This window comes from Corythoichthys intestinalis, chromosome 2, assembly GCF_030265065.1.
Source record: "Corythoichthys intestinalis isolate RoL2023-P3 chromosome 2, ASM3026506v1, whole genome shotgun sequence".
NCBI classification, from domain to species: Eukaryota; Metazoa; Chordata; class Actinopteri; order Syngnathiformes; family Syngnathidae; genus Corythoichthys; species Corythoichthys intestinalis.
The window spans coordinates 31,319,630-31,342,526 of NC_080396.1; the positions used below are offsets into that span (position 1 = coordinate 31,319,630).

A 22,897-nucleotide genomic window follows, 5' to 3' on the forward strand; every position below is an offset into this window, starting at 1 on the left:
GCGGACGGTAGGCGTGTTGTGCTGCACAAGTTGATTGAATAAATGATTAGAAACCTGACAAAGCTGGCAATTTCTTTGGCGGTGTTACCACAATAATAATTGTCACCTTAACTTATAAAGACTGGCGAACAGAGGTCGGAGGAGGACCGTCGAGATTGACATTCTACGGCCGTATTGTCGAGCCAGTTCACGGATGCGCACGCCGTGCTCATATTCTATTTTGTTTTATATTTTCATTTCCATCTTCATTTCAATAGTAAGCGTCATCTTTTCCTTTTTTCAGCACCTTTACTAACCTTCTTGGAACCAGTGTTGATTTCTCTCACAAGAAAATCCGCCGGCAACCCTAACCCTAAATAGTCCGGCAAAACATAGAAACTCCGGCGCTGTCATAAATCATCGTATTTCGAGCATGGGGTCGGATGTAGAAAAAAAATGGCGCGTCAAATATTACGTCTGATGTTGAAAAGATCGTGTGTCGAAGCAATCGTATGTCGAGGTACCAATGTATTTGACATAGACGCTGCCCTCAACATGACTTGAAAGCATGAATTTAAACCTCTCTCCCAGTTTTTATTGTGCACCGACTGACCACGGAAAAACTGAGATATGATCCTTTTAATTTCATTATAGTAACCATAAAGGAACTACAGTTTTCACGTTTTAAACCAGAACAATTTTCTCCACTAGGGAGCACTCATGCTCTTTGGAAGAATAATGCTTCATTTCTGTCTTTTTTTTTTTTTTCTCTCGCCGGAATTTGATTTTTATTTTTTTTTTGTATTTCTTTGGCTTAATGTGGTTATGTAATGGGTTTTATAACAACAGTTCATATAGATACGTTTGTGCTGAGGCAAGAAAATACCATAGTTTATATATATATATATATATACATACAGTGGGGCAAATAAGTATTTAGTCAACCACCAATTGTGCAAGTTCTCTTACTTGAAAAGATTAGAGAGGCCTGTAATTGTCAACATGGGTAAACCTCAACCATGAGAGACAGAATGTGGGAAAAAACAGATAATCACATTGTTTGATTTTTAAAGAATTTATTTCCAAATTAGAGTGGAAAATAAGTATTTGGTCACCTACAAACAAGCAAGATTTCTGAATGTCAAAGAGGTCTAACTTCTTCAAACGAGGTCTAACGAGGCTCCACTCGTTACCTGTATTAATGGCACCTGTTTTGACTCATTATCGGTGTAAAAGACACCTGTCCACAATCTCAGTCAGTCACACTCGAAACTCCACTATGGTCAAGACCAAAGGTCGAAGGAAACCAGAGACAAAATTGTAGACCTGCACCAGGCCGAGAAGACTGAATCTGCAATAGGTAAAACGCTTGGTGTAAAGAAATCAACTGTGGGAGCAATTATTAGAAAATGGAAGACATACAAGAACACTGATAATCTCCCTCAATCCGGGGCTCCATGCAAGATCTCACCCCGTGGCGTCAAAATGATAACAAAAACGGTGAGCAAAAACGTTTTTTTTTTTTCCACATTCTGTCTCTCATGGTTGAGGTTTACCCATGTTGACAATTACAGGCTTCTCTAATATTTTCAAGTGGGAGAACTTGCACAATTAGTGGTTGACTAAATACCTATTTGCCCCGCTGTACAGTAAAAATAAGCAGTTACTCATTACTTGAGTATTCTTTTCACCAGATATATTTTTACTTGTACTTGAGTACATTTTTTGGATGACTACTTTTACTTGAGTAATATTACTTTGAAGTAACGCTACTCTTACTTAAGTAAAATTTTTGGCTACTCTACCCACCTCTGGGAACAAACATACCTCGGGGTTGGCGTCTCTGGTGGTACACATGCAGTGCAGCTCCGCGGTCCACCCGCGTCACCACCTGGAAGTCGGAACTGTTGAAGCGGTTCACTTTGATCACACTGGTCTTGGGGTTCAGATTGCCTTCATCAGAATTGGTGGCGTACAGGTAGTTCTCAAAGACAGTCAGCCCATATAAGTGCTCAATCTGAAGTACAACAACACATGCATTTAGGATAAGTATGTCACTTGCTAGACATGATTTTCAGCATAATATTTTGTGGACGAATCCCTTACTCAGTCATGTATTCACAATTTTCAAGTGTAGAATGGAGACCAAAAATGATTGTCTTTCAACAAAACCAGCTGAGGAGCATATGCTCTTGTGAGCGGACGTTCAAGTTATATAAGAGTTTATTTCTCTGCGATTCAATATCTTTGCAAGTGAAATGTACAAGCCCTCGACCTCACTTCCACCCCTGCCTCTGTTAACAAACACACATGCACACACTGCCGCTTTCCCTCTCTCCCTCCTCTGCAGTCCTGATTTCATTAAGACCATTACACCACTACGGTTTTGAGCCAAGCTTCACTCGAGCCAGACTAATATGTTTAGAAAAGCATTAGCCAGGAAAATCACACACTCTTAACTTGTATCAATCAAAGTAATAAAAAGGGCTTCTCTATTAGAGTAGAGCATTTTTATTAAATGCAGAGGGGACAATAGCAGAACGGCATGTCTCAAAAGGTGATAAGAATAGATCATTAACTACAAGTAGAAAAAAAGTGACTATGCTATTAAAAGAGGTTTTTAATAAATCGATAAAGGTGGTGCCGATCGCAATTTGTGCTTTGTTCAACAGTTCAAGGGCAATGTTCTACTGAATCATCATTTGAATCTCACCAGCAGGCCTTGAATGATGGTGTGTCTATTCTTGCCCTCATAATCCACCACTTCAATGTAGTCCAGGTAAGCATCCGCCCAGTACACAAGTCGGTTGACCAAGTCTAGAGTGATGCCATGAGGAAAGACTATCTTACTGTCCACCAACTTTGTTCGGTTCTGACCGTCCATGTCGCATCGCTCCACCCTTGGCGTGGACCCATAGTCTGTGAAGAAGACTTTCCTGGAGCATAAAATAACAAAAGATGATTTCATTAAAATTAAATAAAAATGAATAAAGAAGAGGCACCAAAAGGAAGTAATGATTTTCAGAAGGGCAAAGATCTGGAAGTGAAACTTTAAGATGAGGAACTTAATGCATAATTCTCTAAAAATTTTGTTTTATCAGCACCATTCGACAGCATTTTCTTCACAAACGGTGCTGCAATAATTGGTAACAGGTGACAACAGGGCACGTGTAAGAAGGCACACACCCCATTGCCGGGTCCAAGGCTATTCCTTTCGGATTGTAAAGTTCTTGGTCCAGTAAGGTCACACACGTCTGGCCATTTTTGTTGCAAACAAACACCCAGTCGTCCACATCATCCACAAAGTAGAAGTTTCCCGTCAGCCAGTCAATAGCCATCTGCTCCACGTCTAAAAGCAGTAAAAGAAGGGAGAGAATTAAAAAAAATAATAATAATAATAAAATAAAATGGTAACACTCACTCACTACAATAAGGGTCCCTTAATAAACATTAGTTAATGCATTTTTAGACAATAACTAATGTTTAAGTAACATTACAATAATTAATATAATTGCTTATCTAACATTTATAAATATATTAATTAACATGAGTCAACTAATGCATTAGTTAATGCATAACCAGACAGTAACTAATGGTTTGGTTAAATTAAAAAAAAAAAATATATATATATATATATATATATATATATATATATATAGGCCTATATAGGGTTAGGGTTTTGGATTTAGGGTTAGGGTTTGTTAACTTAGCATTTATAATTTCTTAGTTAAGGGACACATGTGCTACAATTTACAATAAGGGTCCAAAAAGCATTCAGTAATGGTTAATAAAGGTTAAGGTGGGGCGGGGGGGCTTAAGCATTTATAATTTCTTAGGGGACACATGTGCTACACTTTACAATAAGGGTCCAAAAAACATTCAGTAATGGTTAATTAAGGTTAAGTAATACTTATGAGGTACGTTCATGTGAAATAATACCATACTTAAGGTTAGGTTAGCAGCACCCAAGGACTCACAGAGCAATGTTTTTCATTTTAAAATAACATAATCACTTACTAGTACACTAGTACTTGATACACTAATGTATATGTGAATTAATGTTAAGTAATGTATTATATATATTATATATTATAACCTAACCTTAAGTATGGTATTATTTCACGTGAACGTACCTCATAAGTATTACTTAACTTTAATTAACACTTACTGAATGTTTTTTGGACCCTTATTGTAAAGTGTAGCACGCGTATCCCTTAACTAAGAAATTATAAATGCTTAAGTTCCCCGCTCTTAACCTTTATTAACCATTACTGAATGGTTTTTGGGCCCTTATTGCAAAGTGTAGCACATGTGTCCCTTAACCAAGAAATTATAAATGCTAAATTAACAAACCCTAACCCTAAACCCTAACCCTATACAGGACTTTTTTATTTTTTTTTATTTTAACCAAACTATTAGTTACTGTCTGGTTATGCATTAACTAATGCATTAACTCGTGTTAATTAATATATTAATAAGTGTTAGATAAGGGATAAAATTAATTATTGTAATGTTACTTAAACATAAGTTATTGTCTAAAAATGCATTAACTAATGGTAATTAAGGGACCCTTATTGTAAAGTGTCACAATAAAATGAATGCCATGCAACATCTTAAACACTAACTGCCACTTTATGGCCATTTCCAATTAATCAAAGATCATGACTTAGAGTTACAAAGCCCTTCTTATTTTTACCCCTAATCCTGAGCCAGTTGATGTAGAGAAATGAGGCAGAAAATTTGTTTTGCATTGTTGTTCTGGCAGGACAACAAAAAAGTGTTTCTCCTTTAATGTTATGAAGACAGATTCACTTGGTTTATAATAGTCAGTGTCTTCTATCCTTCAATAAAGAAGAGTTTCCTTCTAAATAGACCGAAAGGTAAACAATCAAACAAACAAAAACACCACATTACAATCACACTTCATGACCCAGGACCTGTATTGTCTCTATGTAAATACTGCAAATTATGTATTTTAGAAGATGACTTGCACAGCATACTGAATGAGTGAAAATCAGATGACTCAACATTGTGTCCGATGGTCCTACATTCTTTAGTTTAATGGCAAATCTGCCACTTTACAAATAAGTCTAAAAAGAGATGACTGATCACTATTAACCCAAAGTAACCGTAAACATTTTCAAAGAGGAACTTTAGAGGCCAACGCATTGCTTACAAATCTGTTCAGGAAGAGGAACTTTGAATGCAAAACCGGTGCTTCAGCAAAAATTATGCTTAAAGTCTAACTTTCGGTGAGAATCCACCCAACACAAGACCCCCCCTCACCTCCTCCACCCCCTGTGAGCAGGGCGAGAAATTTTACTTTGTGTTTTAACAGCTGCCATCACTTGCGTTCAAAGTGCTACACATCACACAGACTCACTAACAAGGAACAACATTGAAATCCCTTTTTTCTACAAGCAGCAACAGGAACGCTCTAGTCAGCTGAATTCAAAAGCAGCACATGCACGTTCCATAGCAAAGCATACACTTAACACATCTGGGCCTAATGTACCCCCGGCCCAAACCAATCATGCAAAGTTTCAGGTGGCAAGTCCCAGCGGGGACCTTCAGCATTCTTAGGTTACTATACAGGCGGAATAGAGGAGAATAAAAATAATGACAAGGCTGGTATTAAGACATGCCATCTGGAGAGAAGACATACTGGACTAAAATTAATTAAAAATTTGGGCGACTCTCCAGGCCAGAACTAATTCAGGGCAGTCTAACGGGAGGTTTAGTGAAGACACACAAGTCGATAAAAGAAATCAAACACCAAAAGGGAGGAAGAACAAAACAGTACAAGAGGTTTCAAAACGCTAAAACAAAAGTTTTGACAAAAAAAAAAATAAAAATAAAAAAAATAAAATAAAATAAAAGCTTCATCAAGAAGCTGAGGGGGATAATGATACTCCCGGGTCGCAACAGTATCCATTTTAAGTCAATATCCATTGAAGCACACCACAGCACCAGGCATCGATTAGACTTACATTGGCTGTTGCACAACCCTCTATAACTATTCAGTTGAAAAACAACAATTCCAGAAAGCCATTTAGATTTTGACATCTTTATTCATTCATCTTTTAGTAAGTGGGTAGTTTGCTGGAAGAGTCCGCCCTCTCTCCACATGGAGCTACCTTGCACATTCACAGCCATGAAGGCCGATTAGCGTGCCAAACATGGAGGAGACTATTTGCAAAGCGGGGGATCTTACATGTTGACTTGTTAAAACGGTTTCACAACACTGCATAAGTTTGACCATGCCACTACCATCACTTAAGTATACTTCTTACTACTTCTATTAGCATGTTAAGTGCTGTGAATTTGCATTTACTCACTTACAACCCTTTATTTTTTCTTTCAAAACATCGATCAAGTTTAGTGTTTAGTAGGGGTGTAACGGTACACAAAAATCTCGTACCTAGGTTTTGAGGTCACGGTTCGGCTCATTTTCGGTACAGTAAGAAAACAAATTGCAAAATATAATTGTGCTAGTTGTTTATTACACCTTACAACAATAGGAACATTAGCCTACACAAAGCTAGAATTCTGCTCAAAAAGTAGCAGGTATTTAAAGATTATCCAACAACAATTTGCCTTTCAGACCCCGCATATTGGTCAGCTTTCTTTCTGAAAGAAAGTAGAAAAAAGAAGTCCTGTGCTAAAGAGAAAAGCAATCCCAATGACAAAGATTTTAACATGTATTTTACAAATGAAATGCCTTAATGAATCAGTTTTTTTTTTCTTATGAACGGTTTTCAAAAGCTTTATTGGTGGATTTTCTGAAGTTAAAGCGCCACACATAAATTAATAAATTTAATTGTGTAAGCAGGATCTGTGTATTATTCTTATTATTTAATTACAGGTGTTTTATTCATTCATTCATTCATTTTCCATGCCGCTTTTCCTCACGAGGGTCGCGGAGGTGCTGGAGCCTATCCCAGCCAACTACGGGTAGTAGGCAGGGGACACCCTGAACTGGTTGCCAGCCAATCGCAGGGCACAAGGAGACATACAACCATTCACGCACACACTCATACCTACGGACAATTTAGAGTGTTCAATCAGCCTACCATGCATGTTTTTGGGATGTGGGAGGAAACCGGAGTTCCCGGAGGAAACTCACGCAGGCACGGGGAGAACATGCAAACTCCACACAGGAAGGCCGAAGCCCGGGATTGAACCCTTGATCTCAGAACTGTCAGGCAGATGTGCTAACCACTAAGCCACCGTGCCGCTACAGGTGTTTTAGCTCATTTCAATTTATTTTATTTAAATGGGCTGTTATTTATTTTATTATGTGTTTATATTTTACAAATGTGATGTAGTATTCATTTATATTGTATATTTTATGTTGTATAACTTTAGTTCCTATGTGAATATTAGTTCCTACTTGTTTTGTTGTGGTAGGAGGGTTTTGTATTGAACACGGGGCCGTGTTGGTTATTATTATAACAGAGAAGACAGCAGTAAATCAACAACGACAAGTCAACTGTGCCCCGATCTACCACTCAAGAGCTCTGATGGACTAAAAAAGTGGGTTACGATTGCATATTAGTTTTAAAATCGACCGGATCCACCGTATTTTTACACGAGTGACTTCCGGTCTGCCCGATCCTAGCTACCGGTAGTAGTATTGACGCAGGAGGGGTGCATCTTGCGTCAGATAATAAACTCTGCCGTTCTTTTCGCGTGCGTCGTGTTGAGCCGCTTCTGGGACGCGTCTAACACGCGGCCGCACTGCGACTGGTGTGCATTGGTTGATTGACTTTAACGCCCGCGTTTCACTGCGTTCTCACGGCGGTCACATTGTCGCGCCGTTGACATTTCTGGGTTATACTGTCCTATCGACTCATAGCCTCGAAAAGTAAGGGTTACATTATGTCAGAAACTCGTTCGGTACGCCTCTGTTCCGAACAGAGCACCACGTACCGAAACGGTTCAATACAAAAACATGTACCGTTACACCCTTAGTGTTTAGGTTAATCAAACAAATGTAAATATCACATAAGGTATGACCAAAGTAAACATAAAATTCCATTTCAACAATATGAAAATATTAATTAAGAAGGAGGGGGGGCTACTCGAAGTACCCCAATGCCACTTGTGGAATCATGAATTAAATTGGGCAAATAATATTATTGGGAAATCTGACTAAATTTTACAAGCAATGCTTATTACTTACAGTCTTTCTCAATCAATAATTTATTCAATAACAAATCGTCCAGGGTGATGGACCGGAGCTGCTTTGCACTTCAGGACCTGCACAACTTGCAGTTATTGATTGTGTCATGAATTACGCTCTTCAGCATTTGTCTTTGACCTAAAGCTGAAGCGCACTTGGGTTATGACTAGGAGTGGGAACCTCTTGGTACATCACGATACGATACGATTTGCGATACAAAGCTCACGATAACGATGATCTGACGATATGGCGATACAACGATTATCGATACATTGGTCAGAAAATCATTGTAGGATATTCTACAAACAACTAATAAGCTTCTGCTGTGAATTGGAATGAGTTTATCACTAGAAGACGTCCAATCCATTTGAACTGGGAGGGTGAACATTGAATGAATGAATGAACATTCATTCATTCGCTGCCATCCCTCCCACTCAGTCAGTGGCAGCCAATGCCAGGCAATGAGGTAATTTTGGGCCATTTAAGATAATTTTCCTGTTGATTTTCAGTTGCTTCCTGTTGATTTTGGGGTATTTTACGGGTCACTTCCTGTTTACTTTGAGTTACAGAACAGGAAGTGACCTGGGATTGACCCAAATGAATAGGCAGTGACTCAAACTCAACAGGAAATGACCTGTAAATGGCCTAAAATGAACAGCAAGTGACCTTTAAGTGCCCCAAAAATCGTACCGAATGACTGTTAATGCTCTGGTTTTGAATGAACGAAAGTTCCCAGTCTAAATGGATTGGGCGTCAAGCACCGTCAATGGCAGCCTCAGATTTAACTGAGACACTATTATGGTGGAAGATTTTGGTAGCAACTTGTTCCCTTTTTTTTTTTTTTTTTTTTTTTTTTTTAATTAAAAAAAAAAAAAACTGACACCTTTTTAAAACAATATCTCGATTCTTGGCAGGAGCAGATCGATAACCTTATGGGATACAAAGTATCATGCTATATTACCATTTCGACATTTTGTCACACCCCTAGTTATGACTTGCAAAACAAAATGAAGATTTTGGAGTGTCCGAAACAAAGCCTGGAATTAAATACTAGAACTAAAATGCTGTACCATGAACTTAAAAATCCTCCAGTTTCCTATAGACCCTACCCACGTGACGTCACAACTCCGCCCTCCTGACTGGTGCCGCCCAATTGTCCGTCAACACATCGTGTTTACCTGTTACGGCTACATACATTCCTCCTATTTACGGCGTGTTTTTCTGCTCGTTAACATTAATAATCAAAATGGTGAAGGCGTGTGTGGCGGTCGGTTGCAATAACAGAGAAGATAGACGGAGAGACTTGAAGCTCTACCGGATTCCGAGAGACCCGGAGAGGAGAGAGCGAGATGGGCTGCTGCAATTCGACGAGAAAACTGGGCTCCAAACGATTACCACAGATTATGTAGTAGTCATTTTATATCTGGTAAGATGCATTTAATATATATTTAGAGGGTTTTGGGCTGACAACCACAATTAAGATCATTGCTAGGCTAATCGCCGACAACATACACGTATGTATGTAGTGAGAGTGCTATCGCTAAACCATATAAACATTAAAAGCCCTAGCTCCATTGACAAATGACATGAAATACATTAGACTTGACAGTGGATATTAGCAAGAACAAAAGATTTTGAACTGAAAATTTCGTAACTCACCTTTCCAAGCACAAGATAGATTCCTGCCGAATTTTCGTGGACGAGGACCTGTTTCACCCAACCAGCAACGAAGTATTTATAAGCCTCCAAGCTCTTAAAGTTTTTCAAACTTTCGGGAGCATAGGCTGATTTTGTGTGGACAAGATAGTTGTAAATATCAGGGTAGCTAGCAGATGTCAGGCAAATACGGCGAAGACAGCGGGTCGAAAAACATCGATTTAGGCATCAAATATGGATCTGGCGAATGGATAAATTGAAGCTTTTCCACATAACGCCTTTTATGCAACGCATCCAGTGAGTTTACGGCATCCGAAAGCACCGGGTCTTCCATGAAATGCATTATAAATTGCTCGATCAATTGAGACCATTGATAATACAGACACAAAATGACGGACAAGGGGGCGGAACAATACAGCGATCACGTGGTTTTGTGACGTCGGTGGGTAGGGTCTATAGTTCAAAACTATTCTGCATGAAAGATTGGGCTAAAATATCTCAACAGAGATGTGAAAGAGTTATAGAAGGATTTGTGGCCCTACCTGTTAGGTTTAACTTTACATTTATACAGCAGTTTCAATCACGCCCCCAGTGCACAATTTCCAATCATTTACCACAACACAAGTATACAAACACTGACAGAGGTAAGCTAAGGGCCCCCTTCAAACAGCATTTACCAGATGCTCAAGAACAAATGGTAAGAAGAGAAGACGAGTGACTAAATAATGAACAGCAGGACAGGGGGTGAAGTGATGTTGCTTGCTGTGGAGTTTTGCTCACATGGTGGAGAGGATGGGCTGGGCAGGCTCTCTTCCTCTTTTATCTCCCAGACATGCAGACAGAGCATTCTACATCTGGAACCTTCAGTCTAGTCATCTGTCATGCTCTCCAAGGCTCAAAGCGATAAATCACATTGTGTGTGAACCCTGCTTCAAACTGCCAACTTCCAGAGCTCTAACTTAACCACATCCCTCTTAAGCCATTCCCTGGTTCTGCCCACCATACATTTTAGCGTGTGACCACATTGAAATGGTTATCAGCTTGACATGTCTGGACAGTTAAATATGAGTCAGCGGCAGAGGTACGTAGGTAGTAATGTACTACATTTACTCTGTCACATTTATACTTGTCAGACTAGAAAATACGTTTTACTCCATTACACTGACTGAGCAACTTTCTCTCGCTACCTTTGTCATGACTCTTTTTCACTGACAAACTGGAACTACTAGTGACGTTTTACTCAATTTGAATAAAATCAAAAGCAGCCAAGCAGTCTAAAGCCGTGGTCCCCAATAGTGCTGCAACAATAAATCGATTAACTCGAGTATTCGATTAGAAAAAAAATATTCAAATTAAATTTTATTGCTTCGAGTATTCGTTTAATTAAAGTGGCGTTGTAATGGTTTATTTTAATAATGTGTTTGCATTTAGTTTTATTGATTAGGGTGGATACACTGCCCTCTGGTCTGCCTAATTTCACATGGCTGAATCCAACTGCTCCCTGTTAAGACCAACATAAGCTAAGTTTTGTTTGAGATGTTTTTTATGCATTCATAATTTAGTATATAGGCATATTTAGCCGTTTTTTTTGTGGGGATGTGTGAACCATTTGCTAAGAGCATTGTAAAAAAATATTGCATTTCATAGCATTTAAGCTAGCGGACTTTTGCTATGTAAGTTAGCCAATTGTTCTTTTGTTGTACTTAGCATTTATTTTTTTAAAGCGTTTAAGGCTCAGCTCTGGTATTTTAATTTTTCATGTTTCTTATCTGATTACTCGATTATTTGAACTAACTAGTTCATCGATTAATCGACTACTAAAATAATCAATAGCTGCAGCCCTAGTCCCCAACCTTTATTGAACTACGGACCGGTGTGATGTGGGCCCTCTTTTCACAGACCGGCAATGTGTGGCAAAAAAATAAATAAAAATACAGCAAATATAAAATAACACGACAGGGCTAAAAACAAACATTAAGTGAAGGGAAAATGAAACTCACCATACACGGACTCAACCTGTCAACAAAATTAATTTCACATGTGCAACCAGTAATTCCACTTTATTCCACAAAGAATAAAGGATTTTGGCCATGCAATTCTGTCCAATCAAAATATCCCTTCAGTCCTTCATCCATACATGCCGTTTATTGCTCATTTTGCGCTGTGTCAAAGGGCAGCTAAAGCCACAGAATTAATTAATCAGCCCTTGATTAAATGTTTAATTTAAATATTTTAATCGTGTCTTGCTTCTAATCAAATTTGCTCTCTCCCAAGTTATGCATCTAATTTTGTTAAAGCCTTTCTCAAGTGGGGCTATTAACATTGCGTCGTGAGAAAACCTGTACATTATTGTAGGAAGTCCTAGTCTCCTGATTTTTCTTTAATGATTCTTATCATAAAAGATGAATGTCACTGACCAAATTCATCATTTTAGAGTTGATAATGAAGCAAAAGGTAATATGTTACCAAGTAGTACCAAAGGTATTTGGGTCAGTACATGCGTACATGAATGACCTGACCGGACAGGACCTAAAACAGCTTTTTTTAATGCAAAGGCTGTTCAGATTCACATTTGCCAATGGCAGAATGTACTATTTCTACTATTATTTCTATATTCCTGAGCTTACATCGCATGTTACCGGTTTGCATGGAGTCGCGCCACACGATATGATCAGTCCCCCTCTTCCAGGTCACGACTCGCATCCAACGCATACAGCAAGGCAGGCAAGTGCGCTAACCGCCAAGCCAAAAGCCCTGGCTATCACTTTAGCTGCCAACGTGCCCTCTTGAAGGCACTGGAAGGCAACATACACAATGGACCTGCGTGCACCAGTTACACTTGTACAGCCTTCAAACCTTGTATTCTTAAGACAGATGCTTGACAGTGCAAAAGCCTCTCAAGCTTCATTAAGGTAGATATGGGTTAAAGCATCTCTAATCATGACACAGGGTTCAGGTCATCGGGTCGACACAGCCGTCACCTCCACTTGTTATCCGTGTAAATGCAGTTCCATACCTTGGCTTTATTATCAACAGAACACTGCACAAAAGGCGTCTACACCCTTGTTTTTATACCACGTCTACATTTCTGGTCTCCTTCTAAAAGGTTAACAGCTCTCTCAGCCAGGCACAGGAAAAAATAAAAAAACGCGAGTGTGGCAAAATAGATGGCAACGTGTTGCGGTGAGTTTTTCCTCAGGACATTTTACTTTGTCATTGTTTGCAGCATGGTCTCCATTACTTTTCTTGTAGGAAATCGTAATGGAAGCACGGCAAACTGGGCTTTTAAGGGCAGTTTCACATTAGACCAAGAGGACCAGGGGTCCGACTGGAGAGCTACCTTGCAACAACACTTGCAAAATGACTTGTTGAAAAGGTTCAGCATTCACACTGCGCCAACCGAACTCTCAGAGCAGTGTCACATGGACGAAAGGCACACTCATTGATTGGACAAATAGAAAAGGAAATAACTCCCTCTTGGGAGGGGAGGGAGCGTGAAGCGTCACATCATCATGTAGCATGAATTAAGTCGCCGCTCGGCCAGCTGTGGGGTTGCTCCCTCCCGACTCTATGCCGAGCGAACTGGAGTATATAAAAAATGCATAGGGGAAAATAGGGGCTCTCTAGCCGTGTAATAAAATATCCGGACAAGACGTACATTAGTCTAGCTGAAATGCAGTGTATAGTGTAATAATTTAAACGTTTGAGGCCGTTATCCGTCCTAGTGTAGACGTAGCCTCAGTGACAATGTTGCAAGTGTATAAGTTAAACAATATACTGTATAAAGTATAACTAAAGGTGCCCATTGTTTTGTATTTGAGAGAAATTCATGTCAGATGACGCGCTAAGAGTTATAAATTATCATCAAACCTTAAGTCAGACACAAAGAAATTGGCGATTTGTCAGTGCAAGACTGTTGGAAACATAAAAGACATCATATTCCTTCTGATGTTTTAGTGAGCAACCTATATTGGTTTTTAGTGACAAATGGAAAGCTTACCATTTCTAAACACACATCTCAAACGGGTAACCTTCTAGGGTTTTTAGGGCATTTCTTTTTGTCTTTGATTTTCATGGTATATCTTTAATAAGTAATGGTCAACAATAATTGATTTGGAAAATGTAATTTAAGACTTTTTAAAGACTCACGGTGCAGGGTGATGGAAATGTTAATGGTGCGGATGTCAGTGAAGCTTTTCAGGTCAGCGATGCTGGCGCATTTCAGCTGTGTGGTTGCAGGTGTTTCCCCCACGTCGATCCAGCAAACGGTCTCCTCGGCATAGTTGAAGTCCATCGCCATGGTCTGTTTGGTGGCAATGGAGGGTAGCCGGGACGTGGATCCGCTCAGTGATGTGCAGCGGATGTCGTGCAGGTTTGCAATCAACAACATGGGAAGACGTTCTACCGGCTCTAGGGGTGGTGAGTAAAAAGATGTGGCCATAAGAGAAAGAGAACAATGGAACAAAGGCAAAAGATAAATGGCGATTCTCACCGTTTTTGGCTTTGCAGGAGCGGTTGTCTGGCTGCAACAGGTAACCTTCCACACAGCTGCACAGGTAGGAGCCTTCAGTGTTTTTGCACGTCTGACTGCATGTTCCATACACACTGCACTCATTGAAATCTACCAGGAGAGGGATGTGATGGTTTTTACATTAAAAACAAAAATCAACCTCACACACATTTATTTTTTTCAAGTTTGACCTGTATTGATATTTTACAACAATAAATACAGTATAACCTAACGTGACATGACATGACATTCTTTCATGCTGAAATTTGAACGACTTTCCCTAAAGTGAGCCAAAATAGTTTTAAAAAATGGAAATATTACATAAATATATGGTTATTTTGTCGAGGTGCAAAAAAGTATGTGTACATTTTGTGTGTTCCAAATCAAATTGGACAAATCTACTGCAATGGATTTTACATTTACCAATGTGTGTTCAATCAAAGAAAATGGTGGTAATTAGTGTTGCACAGACACAGATACTGCACTAAAATGGCATTGGATGTGCAATATTTACTCTTCCAGACTTGTTTCCAACCGCCGGTTGCCCTACCCAAGATGGCCACCAGTTATGCAAGCTACTGTAAAAAAATAAATAAATAAAGCAGCACTTGTTGCCTTTCCCAAGACAGCCGCCTATTACGTCGCCGAAGAAAACAAAGAAGAAAATTAAAAAATAATAATAAGATTAGGAAAATGAAGCAAAAGGTGGACTCGGCGCCTTTGAAAGGTAGAGCTCCCAAGCTTCTCTGGCAAGATCATTTCAGCACCCTTGTCACTCACCGTTAACTTTAACAAGCTGAAGCTGCCTGCGGAGCAAGAAAAGCAGCAGGAGGGAGAGAAAGAGGCTGTACGTGATCGGATCGGGACATCTCTATAAAATAACTGTTTTTTTTGTTGTTGTTTTTTTTTAATTGAAAAAAAATCCGCAATGGACTGAGAGCGCGATGTTTGAAGCGCGAAGTAGCGAGGGATCACTGTATATCGCAATATATCGCAAACCCCCATAAAGTCGCAATGTAACTTTTATCAATATTTATCAGCGTTATTTATATTTTATATATGTGTATTAAAATGTATGACAAATAATTGGTCACTCACCTTTACATGTCTTTCCATCCGCGGCCACCTCATAGCCATTGCTACAGTAGCACTTGGGACCATCGTGAGTCACGGCGCAGTGAAATTGGCAACCGTGTGAGGCACAGTCTGGTGCGTGCTCTAAAATGAGAACACACAGAGGACATACGTAAACACTGGAACATATTATCAAGGACACCATATACTAAGTGACAAAAAAGGGCAAACTAAAGCCTTGCAGGTAATTGCTCAGTGCCTTTTAAATATTTTAATGTGCAGTGCAGCACTATCACTATCATACCTTCAATTTCCTCTCAGGGCAGGGATAGAGCATCTTCACATTTATGCATATTACTGTATTTTTCGGACTATAAGTCGCACCTGAGCATAAGTCGCTCCAGCCCGAAAATGCGCAAAAAAAAACATATAAGTCGCATTTTTAAAGTTCAAACATTATTTTATTTGTCAAGAGATACAGTGCCTTGCAAAAGTATTCGGCCCCCTTGAATCTTGCAACCTTTCGCCACATTTCAGGCTTCAAACATAAAGATATGAAATTAAATTTTTTTGTCAAGAATCAACAACAAGTGGGACACAATCGTGAAGTGGAACAACATTTATTGGATAATTTAAACTTTTTTAACAAATAAAAAACTGAAAAGTGGGGCGTGCAATATTATTCGGCCCCTTTACTTTCAGTGCAGCAAACTCACTCCAGAAGTTCAGTGAGGATCTCTGAATGATCCAATGTTGTCCTAAATGACCGATGATGATAAATAGAATCCATCTGTGTGTAATCAAGTCTCCGTATAAATGCACCTGCTCTGTGATAGTCTCAGGGTTCTGTTTAAAGTGCAGAGAGCATTATGAAAACCAAGGAACACGCCAGGCAGGTCCGAGATACTGTTGTGGAGAAGTTTAAAGCCGGATTTGGATACAAAAAGATTTCCCAAGCTTTAAACATCTCAAGGAGCACTGTGCAAGCCATCATATTGAAATGGAAGGAGCATCGGACAACAGCAAATCTACCAAGACCCGGCCGTCCTTCCAAACTTTCTTCTCAAACAAGGAGAAAACTGATCAGAGATGCAGCCAAGAGGCCCATGATCACTCTGGATGAACTGCAGAGATCTACAGCTGAGGTAGGAGAGTCTGTCCATAGGACAACAATCAGTCGTACACTGCACAAATCTGGCCCTTATGGAAGAGTGGCAAGAAGAAAGCCATTTCTCAAAGATATCCATAAAAAGTCTCGTTTAAAGTTTGCCACAAGCCACCTGGGAGACACACCAAACATGTGGAAGAAGGTGCTCTGGTCAGATGAAACCAAAATTGAACTTTTTGGCCACAATGCAAAACGATATGTTTGGCGTAAAAGCAACACAGCTCATCACCCTGAACACACCATCCCCACTGTCAAACATGGTGGTGGCAGCATCATGGTTTGGGCCTGCTTTTCTTCAGCAGGGACAGGGAAGATGGTTAAAATTGACGGGAAGATGGATGCAGCCAAATACAGGAACATTCTGGAAGAAAACTTGTTGGTATCTGCACAAGACCTGAGACTGGGACGGAGATTTATCTTCCAACAGGACAATGATCCAAAACATAAAGCCAAATCTACAATGGAATGGTTCAAAAATAAACGTATCCAGGTGTTAGAATGGCCAAGTCAAAGTCCAGACCTGAATCCAATCGAGAATCTGTGGAAAGAGCTGAAGACTGCTGTTCACAAACATTCTCCATCCAACCTCACTGAGCTCGAGCTGTTTTGCAAGGAAGAATGGGCAAGAATGTCAGTCTCTCGATGTGCAAAACTGATAGAAACATACCCCAAGCGACTTGCAGCTGTAATTGGAGCAAAAGGTGGCGCTACAAAGTATTAACGCAAGGGGGCCGAATAATATTGCACGCCCCACTTTTCAGTTTTTTATTTGTTAAAAAAGCTTAAATTATCCAATAAATTTTGTTCCACTTCACGATTGTGTCCCACTTGTTGTTGATTCTTGACAAAAAAATTAAAATTTTATATCTTTATCTTTGAAGCCTGAAATGTGGCGAAAGGTTGCAACGTTCAAGGGGGCCGAATACTTTTGCAAGGCACTGTAATAAGCAATTCTTCACTGGAGGTGAATTTAAATACGAATCATTATAATGGCGTGGAAACAAAAAGTTAAAGTTCGGGCTAGCACAGGCTTGTCCTGAATCATCACCAAGTTATATTACCACTGGCTGCACCCACTCGGCAGTTTTCCAGGATGCACTCGGCCCTCCACTCTTTTCCTTTTTCAGTGTGATACAATGTACTTGACAGGAATATTATCTAACTTAACTAGGGATGTCCGCGATCCAATCACGTGATCAGAAATCGGGGCGATCGAGCGAGTTTTCAAAGGATCGGAATTGGTTGAAAATGATCGGATTTGAAATCTTTTTTTTTTTTTTTTTCCTAACGGCTAAAAAGTTACAAAATAATCCGGAAATACAACAGCATTGGCAAAACAAAACAAAAATTAATACATTTCATACTCCGCAACTCCAACCTTTGTTCAAAGACTTTTTTTCCCCGGTATCGGATCGTGACTCTGTATCGGCTAATTATCAAAATCAGGTGACTCGGACTATGGTGCAAAAATATGCGATTGGGACATCCCCAGTCATAACTCATTGCTTACCATTGATGGTGCTACACTTCTAACCCATCGTGAATGTTAGAGGCTAGCAGCAAATTGTCAGTGCCAATCCCCCAAGTCAAAATGGATTGGATGTATAGCGCAATCAATAGCACTGAAGCAGCATTCACAGCCAGTCCTTCGATTTTAAATGAATTGGAGATCTATCATTATTAATAGGATTGGGAACCTCTTGGTACCTCACAATACGATACGATTTGCGATACAAAGCTCACGATAACGATGATCTGACGATATGGCGATGCAACGATTATCGATGCATTGGTCAGGAATTCATTCTTGGATATTCTCCAAACAACGAGCAAACAGAAAAATAAGCTTCTGCTGTGAATTGTAAAGAGTTTATCATTAGTAGACATCCAATCCATTTGAACTGGGAGGGTGGCAGCCAATGCCACCCCTTCCACTTCAAACGGATTGAACGTCTATGACCGTCAGTGGCAGCCAATGCCAGGCAATGAGGTAATTTTGGGCCATTTAAGGTCATTTACCTGTTGATTTCAGTTACTTCCTGTTTATTTTATGGGTTACTTCCTGTTTATTGAGTTCCAGAACAGGAGAGGATGAGGCAATTTTGGGCCATTTAAGGTCATTTACCTGTTGATTTCAGTTACTTCCTGTTGATTTTGGGGTATTTTATGTATGACTCATAAAATACCCTTCGTTTTTCCAGTTGTTACTTCCTGTTGATTTTGGGGTATTTTATGGCATAAATACCCCAAAATCAACAGGAAGTAACCCGAAAAATCAACAGGTAAATTACCTTAAATGGCCCAAAATTACCTCATTGCCTGGCATTGGCTGCCACTGACGGCCATCGACGTTCAATCCATTTGAAGTGGGAGGGATGGCAGCGAATGAACACTTCAAATGGATTGGACGTCTACTAGTGATAAACAAATTCCAATTCACAGCAGAAGCTTGTTTTTCTGTTTATTAGTTGTTTGTAGAATATCCTAAAATGATTTCCTGAGCAATGTATCAATAATCGTTGTTTCGTATCGTTTTATTTTATGGGTCACTTCCTGTTCTGTAACTCAAAATAAACAGAAAGTGACCAATAAAATGCCCAAATGAATAGGCAGTGACTCAAACTCAACAGGAAATGACCCGTAAATGCCCTAAAATGAACAGCAAGTGACCTGTAAATGCCCTAAAATCGGACAGAATGACTGTGAATGCTCTGGTTTCGAATGAACGAACGTTCCCAGTCTAAATGGAATGGGGCGTCAAGCACCGTCAATGTAGCCTTAGAGTTAACTGAGACACTATTGTGATGTAAGATTTTGGTAGCAACTTGTTGGTTCCTTTAAAAAAAATTTTTTTAGACATTGACACCTTTTTAAAGCGATATCTCGATTTTTGGCAGGAGCATATCGATAGCCTTTTGGGAAACTAAGTATCACGATATATTACCATTTCGATATTTTGTCACATCCCTAATTATTAACTTGTTCATCTTTTTTTTCCTCCACAGGGGAAAAAAAGCAACATTTAAGTAATTAAAAGAATGAATGAAAAACTATTCGTTTCCAGAATAACATTACGGTCCTCTCCGTATGAATACAGCTAGTAAGTAACACCGGCTGCAGTTGAGAAGGATTAGACCGATGAAGGCTCTTTCATTATATAAAGCCAGTAGCACAGTGGGTCACAATGGCCCTTTTGTTGATACCCCACTGAAAGGAAGAGTCCCCCAGCAAAATGTGTGGCCCATATCGAATCCATTCACCAGGTCTCACACTGTGAAAGACCCCTGGCAATTAGAAGGAGAAAAGACCCCCTCCCCAAAAGGTTCCATTTATGTTTTGAAATGCACCTTTTTATATATCAAAGCATAAAATATTTCATCAATACACATGTAGCATATGCTAAAGATATATGAAATTGCTTTGTTAATAATAAACTGCAATCTTTTACTTTAAGTGATTAACAAAATCAATCAAGAGCTGGGAGACATGTCAGACATTTATCTCTATTAATATTAGGAGTGTCAAAATTATCGCGTTAACGGGCGGTAATTACCGTATTGGCCCGAATATAAGACGACCCCGATTATAAGACGACCCCCTCTTTTTCAAGACTTAAGTTTGAAAAAAGACTTTTTGAACACCAAATTAATTTTTATACAGAAACGACCACGGAAAGCTTTTCTCTGACTGAGCATTTTTTAGGCGATCTTTTTGAGCTCTCATCTCCGTACATTACACTCTGTGACACCATATTTCACAGCCGCTTTGCAGTTGTTTGAAGACACCGCCTCATTTATCACCATCAACTTGAAGTTTGCGTCATAACTTCTCCTCAGCTGCCGGTGTTCTGCCAAAATGTCCTACATCGGCGAAACGTGCTACATTAGTCGAATTTGACACCTAAATTACTACCTTGCGCTCTAAACTTGTTTTGTTTAGATGCATACAGGAATAACGTACTAAAGAAATGCCTGCAGAAAATACTTAAATGTAGTTATGTCAAATAAGGACGATTTAAATACGCTACGTGACTAATGTGGTCAACTGCTTCAAAGCTAACACAAAAAAACACAATGGTTAAAAGTATGAGAGGGTAATACATGCAAAAAGTATCTTTGAGGCTGTGAAAAGGTTCTAAATAACTAAATAAAAACAAAAATAGTGAGTACTCGCCGCTTCCAACCGGTGTGCGCATGCGTGTGAATGCATATGCAAGCGCCCTGAGCATTGTGTAGGACGTTTCGCCGCGTAGTAAGGAATGGCCAAACACCGGTTAACCTGGCCAATCTTCGACCCACTTTTCTCCAAATTGTCGCGAAGTTTCTCCATTTTCGGTTATCTCTTCTATTACCGGTATTTTCTTCTCTTTTCCTTCTTACCACTTTCTTCTTCGTGTCAGGGGTTCGCTTTGGCCGCCCGAGTCGCGTTCAGCATTCGATTCATTGATGACTGGCGCCATCAAGCGTCGTGAATGGGTATATGTCTAGGCCGCAGTTTTTTTTTTTTTTTTTTTTTTAGACCGCAGTTATAAGACGACCTCCTCTTTTTCAATCTTATTTCAGTGCAAAAAACATCGTCTTATATTCGGGCCAATACGGTAATTTTTTAAATTAATCACGTTAAAATATTTGACGCATTTAAAGCACATGCCCAGCTCAAACAGATTAAAATGACAGCACAGTGTCATGTCCACTTGTTACTTGTGTTTTTTGGTGTTTTGTCGCCCTCTGCTGGCGCTTGGGTGCGACTGATTTTATGGGTTTCAGCACCATGAGCGTTGTGTAATTATTGACATCAACAAGGGCGAGCCACTAGTTTATTTTTTGATTGAAAATTTTACAAATTTTATGAAAACGAAAACATTAAGAGGGGTTTTAATATAACATTTCTATAACTAGTACTAAAATTTATCTTTTAAGAACTACAAGTCTTTCTATCCATGGATCGCTTTGACAGAATGTTAATAATGTTAATGCCATCTTGTTGATTTATTGTTGCATAAACAAATACAGTACTTATGTACAGTATGTTGAATGTATATATCCATCTTGTGTCTTATCTTTCCATTCCAACAATAATTTACAGAAAAATATGGCATATTTTAAAGGTTTGAATTGCGATTAATTGCGATTAATTACGATTAATTAATTTTTAAGCTGTGATTAACTCGATTAAAAATTTTAATCGTTTGACAGCCCTAATTAATATATAAAAAAAACAAAGACCTAAACCAAAGTGAAAAGCGGCGCCTGATAGGCGCCATGATGAGATCTGTTTGGACATCCCACCTCCAAGCAAATAGCAACAGCAGACGTTTGACCAGAGGTTAATGAACGGAGCAAACAAATTACACAGACACAGAGGAGCCCTTCAATCCTAAACAAGCGTGCCATTGCCATTGATCCTTTTAATACTTGGATAGCATCATGTTTATCAATCTGAGACCCCCCCTACCCCCACCATAGAAAAAAACATGTCTTTAGATGAGCTATGCTATGAAAGAGAAATTCCCTTCGGGCATTCTGGACATGTTGAAGAGTACAAGTGAGAGGTCACAATGACCTTGACCATTCATCACCAAAAATCGTTTGTACCAAGTGTTTGTAAACAACTTTCGGGCATTCCTGTAACTCCATAAGCGTGAAAAAAAGTTGTTGCCAGCATGAAAGCATAAGTATCAGGCATGTTTGACAAGTACAGGTCTTGTTTTGGATGTTTGCTTTTTCTGCAGTAAGATCATGTCGCCATGTCAATTAGGATGTGTACCAAATGGACTTCCTAACACCGTCTGCGCATACTTGCTAATGTGGCTAGAGGAAAGGACTGATAACTTCTAATATTAATGTCAATGTAAAGTGACAAAATTTGGAAATTTAGGACACCACACAGTAAGTGTTGTTCACAGAATAGAATTTCTGACAATCGTTGTGTTGAAAGTTGATGTTGATTTCATTTTCAAGGACAAGGAATTATATATTTTTTCATTGTTTATCATTAAATAATACAGCAGAGGATGAATTAATTAATGAATAAATACTACAAAGTACAAACCATATACTTTCATATTTAGGGACAAAATGAAAGGACTGAATAATCTTTGCATGTCTGTGCAATGGCTGTAACTAAACTCACTGTGTAAACCAGCTATACCAGTGTGTGACTTTGGAAGGCTGCTGATTCCCAGGACATTCCTACCTTTGTACCTTCACTGTCTGGAAACAAGTCTGCACGTGTCTCCCATGTAGTCTACCTGCAGCAGCCTTCTAAAAGTGGGACACAAAAGTTTGCCCACAAATTGATATTATTTTCCTAATTTAAAAAAAAA

General features: G+C 39.2%; 1 protein-coding gene across 2 annotated transcripts in view; it reads right to left on the reverse strand.

Moving 5' to 3' along the window:
• Nucleotides 1–22,897, reverse strand: part of lrp1ab (low density lipoprotein receptor-related protein 1Ab) — a 141,215-nt gene that overhangs the window by 63,392 nt on the left and 54,926 nt on the right. For both annotated transcript variants that reach the window (XM_057829834.1, XM_057829833.1), the window contains exons 4-9: nt 15,429–15,548; nt 14,313–14,441; nt 13,970–14,230; nt 3,166–3,328; nt 2,693–2,915; nt 1,807–1,996 (exon numbers count right to left, since the gene is read on the reverse strand). In XM_057829834.1, the coding sequence (XP_057685817.1) occupies nt 1,807–1,996; nt 2,693–2,915; nt 3,166–3,328; nt 13,970–14,230; nt 14,313–14,441; nt 15,429–15,548 (1,086 nt within the window). The remainder of the gene's footprint in view (nt 1–1,806; nt 1,997–2,692; nt 2,916–3,165; nt 3,329–13,969; nt 14,231–14,312; nt 14,442–15,428; nt 15,549–22,897) is intronic.